Source organism: Mauremys reevesii, linkage group 23, assembly GCF_016161935.1.
Source record: "Mauremys reevesii isolate NIE-2019 linkage group 23, ASM1616193v1, whole genome shotgun sequence".
Taxonomy (NCBI): Eukaryota; Metazoa; Chordata; order Testudines; family Geoemydidae; genus Mauremys; species Mauremys reevesii.
In genome coordinates, this window is record NC_052645.1 from 8018464 (window position 1) to 8026926 (window position 8463).

Below are 8463 nucleotides of genomic sequence, written 5' to 3' on the forward strand. Positions count from 1 at the left end.
CCAGCATTATTTGGCCTGGGGTCCCAGATGCAGGGAAAGGAAAGAGCAGCAGGAAGGGACCAGGGGACAGAATGTGGGCAGGGCAATACAGGCTGTTGGGGATGGGGGGTGGTTGGCCTTTAATACCTGCTGCCCATGCACTTTGGGTTGGTTTCACACTCTAGCACACTCATTGGTATGTTTTATTATCTATAACCTGCCATCTGTCTGCACAGAGTGTCAGATGGATGGGTTCATTTTTAAACAAAAAAAAAAAAGCAAGTCTACAGGTGAGAGGAGGGAGTGCTAGTTCCTTTGGTCTCATTAACACCCCATCCATGTTCATAGCATTCTTCAAGATAATTTATGGCCCCAGGGTCTGTTCACAGTACCATCACTGTAACAGCAGATCAGAGTCTAGATCCTTGCTTCCAGGACTCCTGGCTACTGCACCCAGCCCAGTGCAAGCCTTGGATGGTTGTGACTGTTAGAATCTAGCCCACAGTGACATTCCTGACAAACACCAGCCAGAGGAGGGCCAGTTATATCGGCACCATCTCAGGCTTTTAAGGTCTCAGCTAAATGGGGCCCACCTTGAAGTGAAACATGTCCCATGAGCTTTGGTAAGACCAAAACCCACCCCCTAATCCCTGCCCATCTCTACAGACTCATTCATTTCTCTGTTCCAAGACTTTGGGAAACAACAAATCCAGCTGCCTTCTGACCACACCCACCACCCCTCCCACTATCACACACCCCTGTCTTTTCCCACACTTCACCGGCTATCCAGCTTTGGGAGGGTGGAGGAAGAAATCAGAAATGTCACCTTTTGCATCATTTATTACAAATTAATGTTTACATATTTGCAAATTGCTGTCTAAAAATAGGTTAAAATAAATATACTGAAATGTTGGGATGCTGCACACAGCAGGTGCATGCTATAAATTACTCCATTCCAAGACGGGACATTACACAAAGACACACCGAACAATTTAGACCAGTAGTTTGAGTTTAAATTACACAACTCAAAACATTAAACAGTGTGCGAAGTTTTCCTTTCAACCAGGAATTTATCAAATCTCGTCAGGATGACTTACACCTTCAGAAGGGAGAGGAGGGAAACAAAAAAACCACCACATGCTTTTTCTCTTCAGCTCTAAACACCAGATGATTTTTCTCTCTAATGTTCTACACAGGATACATGGATTAGCTGGTCTCATTGTTCTATTTCTCAAAACAAAACTGAGGAAGTGTTTTCATGTCCAATGGGACTAGACTACAACAAGGAGATGGTTCAGTCCAACAACAGCCTTTTTAAGTGCTCATGTGGAATAGTGAGGACGCAGCCAGGGTTGAGATTCCAGCAGTGATTTCAGGAGTGTTGGTGTATCTGCACTAACTAGATGAATATTTTGCAGCCAGGCTCTGGAACAGAAGTTCTACGCTGGGAAAATCGAAGAGCATTTGTGATACAAGCCCAGCCGCCCCCTTGACATTTCAGCAGTCTGGCAAGAGGATCTTCCAGAGCATGAACCCGGTGTTCTTCAGTGGAATTCCTCCCGGAGGGCCAGTGGCATTATAGCGCTCCAGGACTGTACGTGGCCATGATCCTGGTTTTTGTCTAAGCCCATCCCTCTTGAAAGAAGCCTGACTGGCAAGGACAGCTCTTCCCAATGCAGAGAGGTACTGTGCTCTCATCTCAATGGGCTTTCACTTCACATCTTGGACACCCATCTGCTCCCTGGCTAATGTACCCTGTATCCAAGTTAGGGGGGGGATCTACCTTTCCCATGAGCCACGCATGGCATGGCATCATTTGTCCCTTTCAGCCTGTCACTAAGTGAAGCAGCAAGCAAGTGCTACTTCCCCACTAGCGTCTCCTTTAGTGGAGTGTTCTGTGCATATCAGCAAGCTGGGAGGGCTAAGTTAAGAGCTAATTACATGTCTAAGGACAGGAGACGCATTCACACCTCCGCACTTGCTGGGACTAGTAGTTTGGCTCTGAGTTCCCGCTCCCCATGTAACTAACGTGACCTGCACCACTTCCATCAGCAATAGATGAGACAAAGGAAATGCAGCTCTACTTAAGTTTCCCCACCCACTTGCTGCAGAGCCTGATGTGCAGGGCTTGGATTTAACACAGGTTCAGATTTAAACAGGCTATTCTCGGTCTACACTTGAGCCACTCATGGAGAAGGGACCTCAAGCAAATGGCTTGCAAGAGAAAGCCAGAGCCTGGTTAGCTATACCAGTACAATGGTATTTGTTACATGGGAATCCCAATTTAACGCACATCTGATTTTCCTCTTTACTGCCCTGTCAAAGACAAAGTGCTAAGATGACAAGCCCAAGGAGGCAAAGCGCCAATCAGTCTGTGTCTACACAATGGCCAGCGAAACCACGTTTCAAAGCAGCTGAGCTGGAACCCTGTTCAAACATGGTTCAAGGCACAGTAGACCAGGCCTCCAATACAGGATTTTTTTGGTGCTGCCAAGTTCAGAATCGAACATGGCTTTTTCTATGCCTAAGTGCATGGATTGCAGAGACAGTGCCGACCACGGTCAGAATCCAGTGTGGAATCTGCTGGTATTTTACCAATAAAACCCCATCCTGATCCAACAGGCTAGATCACACCTTCACAACGTGTCCATGACCACATAAAAGGAGATCCTGTTTTCCCTTTACAGCAGTCTCTGGAGTGCTGAGCACTGCTCAGCAGGATTGCTGCCACCTCTGCTTCTTCTACCTCTCCTGATTTTCCATTTGGCCCAGGCTTTTCCTGCATGGTCTTTCCTTCTTCTCTTTCAGGCACCCATGGCAAGAGCCAGTGGCATCCACAGGACTTCAAATTATTCCAGGAAACAGGATTTTTACCCGTTCCGTCTTTCTTCCAGGCAAGGCTGCTGGTTGAACTTTCCTCTGGGAGCGGTGCTGCCATCCAGGGAGCTGGGCATTAGAGACAAAGTCCCTGTAAACAAAAGAGACCAAACACTCAGCATCTCATCTGTTACCCTCCTCATCTCCAGGGCCAGCCAGTGTCCTTTGACATCTACATGATGTCTGCTAAGTTCTTTTGCATGGCAGAAGATGGGAAAGTCCTGAGAATTGTGACCTGCACAATACCACAATCCTGTGTTGGTGAGTGGGAGGTGGGCAAAAGGGTTTCCTGCACCCCCCTAGTCTCCTATTCTCGGTTTAGTGTCAGTTATCAGAAGTTTTCAGTGTCCCTGAACTGGAAAAGCTGAAATTTGAGTAAAAGCTAGTCTTGGAATCAATCCTGTGGGATTTCACATGCTTATAGGGCAATTACTTTTGGGGAGCAGGGTGGCAAGGCCTTACGTATTTAGATCCAGTTGAAATGGAATTCTTACCATCAGGCTCTCAGAAGATCAGTTTCTGGATGCTTCAGGTCACTGTTGTGGAGACTCTTTACCTATACGCCACGGCTCGGTGGGAGCTTAAGGTTCCCAAGATACCTGAAAGCCAAGACAACACAAGCACGTTAGCCCCTCACTTTCAGCAAGGAGAGAACATGTGGAGTGGAAGGAGCACATCGCTCTATTAGAGGGCTGAAAGCACTAACCCCCTGCCATTTCTGGCAGCAGCTTGCAGTGTCACTGTTAGACTCCCTTTCCTTTCAGATCCCACTCCATTCCCTGGAAATATTTCTAGCCAGTTTTATTTCTGAGGATTTGTTAGATAGCAAGTGAAAGACCGTGGCCCTTTCTAGCACTTGGCAATTTAAGCACATCCTTATATTGCTTTTAAGTTGTCCCACTTCAGACTACAATCCCACAATGACTGCCTACAGTACAGTACAGTACACGCTTCCTGCAGCAGGCTTTATGCTTCTGAACATTGGCTGCTAGCACACATGCATTCGCATAGCAGAAGATTTTAGTATCTCCAAGCCAGCTCCATTCCAGGGCAGAATGGGCTGAGGGGAGAGTGAATATTTATATCTGGATTTCCCCCAAGAGAAGCTAGCAGAAAAAACAAGCAGCTTTTTAAAAATCTAGATCTAGCTCTTCTGAGAGGTAAGAAAAGCAGGTGCTCCTTCAATGGACGACTTTCATTCTCCTCCCCTGCAACACACCCGAAGGAAGCTACTGCCCCTAGGAGTGTGAGTCTCTGGATAACCCTCCCGTGCGCCTCAGGGTGGTTCTGCTCACCCCCTCCCATGTGATCGGCATCACTCCACCACTACACAAGCCAGCACTGCCTCACATGTGCTGCCACCACAGCGACAGAGGTAACATTGTTTTCTACCAAGCAGTAAGGAGACTATTGTATGAACAGAAACATGCTTGTGACCCTATGCCAGGGCTTCTCTGGGAGCGTGTAAAAGCCACTAGACAAGTTCCAGATGCTGCCAGAGAACAGTGCAGCCATCGGGAAGTCTAAGGAATTAGTTCATCTCCTCACTCGGAGCCTGGAATCTCAACCACTCCTTTGCAAAGCATCCCTTGACCTGCACTGGGATAGACGGGGGGGGGGGTGGTATCAGCCCTTTCCCAGACCCATCCCAGGGACCTGTTGGGCTCACCAACGCTTTGCCTGGCAGAAGGTAGCACAGATGCTGTCCTTGGAGTGCGAGCACTCACACCTGTTCAGTGATCTCTTGCGACGCCTTGGCGGGCTTCCCAAGCCATAGGGAGCAGTTTGTCTGTTAAAGCAAAAGAAATCAAATAAGCGACTACTCTTTATTAGCAAACAGATTTACAACGCAGGCTTGGGAGGCAGCCAAGCCATAATAAAAAAAGCCATCTGTAGAGACCAATGATATTTCTAAAGCCTATAAAATTCAGCTCTTGCCTCCCATCCACCACTTTTCCTCCCACCACCCTTATCGGTAGCCTGGACCAGCATCAGCCAGCAAGTACTGGACTGCAAGTGGGGTTTATCCTCCTTGAAGTCACTCGGAAACATTCCCACGCAACAGTGATTATTCAGCAGGCAAAGTTTAACTGCAGAGGCAGTTCAGCCTCCTTCCATTCATCTGAGTTTCCAATGCCCAGTTTCCCAAGCAGCAAGAGGCTCAAGCGGGGGGCCTCATTCCCACAAAGACACAAAACAGTTCTGTATGTGCAGGACGTGTTACAAGTTAAACTGTCTTAGGGCTCTAACAGCTTCCTCTGATCACAGCAAACTTTTATAGCTGACGCGTGTTCATTCCCTTTCCAGCTTTGATAACAACCCGCCCCCCATCACCTCCAAACTCCTCCCAGAGTTTGGGAATGGCAGAGACTGCAGCTATTTTCAGAGCAAGTTGTTACTAATGATTGTACATTAGCAGGCGTAATTATAACCACACCTGAATGAGAACGTCTGTTGGGATTGGATATAAAGGTGGCAGCCACGGGTCTGAAAAGAGCACTGCTTCCCAGCCACAGGTTCTTAATGCCAAGCCCCATTAGAAATACTGGCATCTTAAAAGGAGTGTTTGGAGTAACAGATGTAAAAGAAAAAAAGTTTGTGGCAAGTTGTAATTGCCACATTTTTTTAATGGTGGCAATTTGAAGGGGTTTTTTAGTATAAATATGGGGGGGGGGGGGGAGAGAAATACAGTCACAAGGGGATTGACTTCCTGAGCTTTCACCCTGTTTGGTGACAACATGAAGCAAGGGGCTGTAATCCCTAGAGGAAACAGGAGTTGTCCTTTTCTAGTGTTCCTATCTGCACTGTTATCTGCAACTGTGACACACAGAAACTGGGATTCACTCTATCCCCAGCTCACCCCCCGCCCCCAGAAAAAAACCTTGGCCAACAACAACTACCAGACAGAGAAATCCCTGCTTTTAGATCAATCATTTACTTATTAATTATCAGCAACATTCTCCAGAACTGCTGCGCTCGTGCTCACCCTGGGGTGTTGACCCAGATAATATCCAGGTGACAGAAGTAAATGCACTCCTTGTCCTGCCAGCTGTTGCAGGAACACCTCTTCGTCCTGGGGTGCCTGCTGCTGGTTGCGGCTAGGTGGGACTCAAGGGGAGGACGGCCCATACCTGCAGCGGAGGGAAGAAAAATGGATCAGTCAAGCTATAGGGTTAAGAGCTCTGGAATGCACAATGGTATGTAAACGCTGCAATTACACCTCTATCAAGGATTAAGTTGATTTCAATTTCCAGGGCAGTTTTACAGTAGGTGCAGCCTTGCTGATTAGGCAGTACTATCATAAAAGCACTTGCATAACTCAGCAAGGGAGTTTGCTAGAAAACCTGGAGCAACTAGGGATTGTGAAGGTAGAGTGGCTCTGCTATGGCACCTTTTGCTTTTTCTGGCAATGCCAGGCAGTCCAACTTGCTGGCAAATTGCACAGGTTATTTATCTGCCCACAAACAAAAACACTGCCAGGCAGCTATCTCCCTGCACATGCCTTCAACACATGGTTGCGGGCTGCATGTTTATTTATTTTTTTCCTGTCTTGGCCTCTTATCAAGCTATGACTGCAATCTGCATGTGCAAGTTCTCCGTGCCAGGCACTAAAGCAGGCACTCTGCCGTGTCACTAGTGCACACAAGCAGACAGATTTCAATCCAAGGGAGGAAATGGTGCAAATGCAATGTGCAGGCTGACCGCCTAAGAAACACGGTCTGGGGTGGACAATTGCAAGGGGGGTTAGCAAGAGTCTCCCCCATCTCACAATGCACCCTAACGCCTAGCTCCATAGAGGAGCGGAAAGCAGCTACACAGGCAGCGAGGGGGATCTGCTCTGGTGACGTGAAACTTCACGCTGCTCTGGCAAGCAGCTGGCAGGCTCAGAGTCTGAGCCAGGAGGACTCATCCCCAGCACACCTGCCCGGAGGTGCAACTTTTCTCTGCAGCGGCATCTTCCAAAACCCAGCACAACAATGAAACCCCCCTTTAAAAAAAACGTGCAAGAGAAACAGGAGGGGTCTCACCTTCTCCCAGCAGGATGCAAAGGGTGATGGCAAGAGAAAAGAAGCCTGCGGGGCGGTTTACCATTGTGGCGGGGTTACGCCTGGACCAGCGGGGACGCTGAGGGCTGCTTTCCCCAGCACGGCCAGGCGCTCTCCTGGAGCCGGAGCCGCACCGGGCAGGTGCTTTATAGCGCCGCTGGCCGCCGCGTCACGCCCCGGACCCGCCCCCCAGCATGGGACGGGGGCAGATGAAAACAAAACCAGAAACTAGGCGGCGAGCCAGCTGCGGCAGCCCGCTCCCCCCCTCCCCGCGCGGACACGGCGCGCTGCCCGGCCCCGGGCGCGTGGAGCCCGGGGGGACCCGCAGCCCCGCGGCCCGAGTCCAGCTGGGCCCGCCCGGGGTGGGGGGGCCGAGCGCAGCGCAGCGCAGCGCCCACCGCGCCCTGACACCGGGGCCACCAGCGCACACGTGGGGCTGGGGCTGCCCGTAGCTCTGTGCAGCTCCCCAGCCTCGGCCCGCTGCCGGGCCCGGGGGGCAGGGGGTGAGGGCTCCGGGGGGCAGGGCTACGGGGCTGGTGGGGACAGGAGGTCTGGGGCTCAGGGGTTCAGGGCTACGGGGGGCAGGGCTACGGGGCTGGTGGGGGCAGGGGGTCAGGGCTCCGGGGCTGGTGGGGGCAGGGGGGCAGGGCTCCGGGGCTGCCGGACGTGGGGCGGGCAGGGCTCCGGGGCTGGTGGGCCCGGGGGAGGGAGCAGGGCTGAGGGAGGCAGGGCTCCGGGGCTAGTGGGGACAGGAGGTCAGGGGCTGAGATGTGCAGGGCTCCGGGGCTGAGGGGTGCAGGGGCAGGGCTCTGGGGCTGCCTGGCCCGGGAGGGGCAGGGCTCAGGGAGGCAGGGCTCCGGGGCGAGGGGGGTCAGGAGGTCAGGGGCTGAGGGGGGCAGGGCTCCGGGCCGGTGGGGGCAGGGGGTCGGGGATGAGGGGGGCAGGGCTCCGGGCTGGTGGGGGCAGGGGGTCGGGGCTGAGCGGGGCAGGGCTCCGGGGCTGGGGGGGGCAGAGGGGGCAGCCCGGCCCCCCGCTCTGTGGAGCTCGGCGCAGGGAGCAGGTTTCGCCCCGGTGCTGCCGAGCAGCAGAGACAGGCCCTGGGGAGGCAGGAGGGCAGATCACAGGTACGCCAGGGAGAGCCACAAGCGACACGGGGACCTGTTCAGTCAGGTCTTTAGGGAGCTGATTTGCATTTTTAATGAACGTGGTTGTGACATCCCCTAACTGTCTGTGCGGGGAGGCCGGGGGGAGCCAGCCAGTCCGAGAGAGGGGGGAGGCGCGAGACCTTTGGGGTCTGAAATAAGCAGCGCCCCCCCCCCCCCAAGAGACACGATAAACGATCGTGCAAACCACAGACAAACAAGGGGAGGGGGGATAAATTCCCTGGCTGCTGTTGAGTGTTCAGAGCCTGGAGACGCAATCCGGAGCTGGAGCTGGTTTTCCCTGTGTCCGGTGAAGCCTCCCCCGGTCTGGGGAAGGTCCTTGCTCTGGGGCAGGTTGGCTGGACTAGTTCCTTCATCTCTCATGACTTCACCTTTGGATCCTTTTGAATTGAGGCAAA

At 52.2% G+C, this 8463-nt stretch overlaps 1 protein-coding gene across 2 annotated transcripts; it reads right to left on the reverse strand.

Moving 5' to 3' along the window:
* Positions 1 to 801: 801 nt before the first annotated feature.
* On the reverse strand, positions 802 to 7010 carry EDN2 (endothelin 2). 2 transcript variants are annotated; one of them, XM_039511217.1, is made up of 5 exons: positions 6885 to 7010; positions 5843 to 5987; positions 4526 to 4645; positions 3351 to 3455; positions 802 to 2925 (listed from the first exon to the last, which is right to left on the reverse strand). In XM_039511217.1, exons 1-4 carry the CDS (start codon positions 6946 to 6948, stop codon positions 3413 to 3415), a joined length of 372 nt encoding a protein of 123 aa, XP_039367151.1. In that variant the 5' UTR covers positions 6949 to 7010; the 3' UTR covers positions 802 to 2925; positions 3351 to 3412. The 2 variants fall into 2 exon arrangements, with proteins under 2 accessions (XP_039367151.1, XP_039367150.1); XM_039511216.1 differs by having other exon boundaries at positions 802 to 2947.
* Positions 7011 to 8463: the final 1453 nt, after the last annotated feature.

Excerpts from the sequence above, each read along its gene's own strand:
- EDN2 (XM_039511217.1), bottom strand. The coding sequence starts at position 6,948 with ATGGTAAACCGCCCCGCAGGCTTCTTTTCTCTTGCCATCACCCTTTGC. Across the intron at positions 5,988-6,884 it reads TTGCATCCTGCTGGGAGAAG|GTATGGGCCGTCCTCCCCTT; the intron begins GTGAGACCCCTC and ends CCTCCGCTGCAG. Across the intron at positions 4,646-5,842 it reads ATCTGGGTCAACACCCCAGG|ACAAACTGCTCCCTATGGCT; the intron begins GTGAGCACGAGC and ends TTGCTTTAACAG.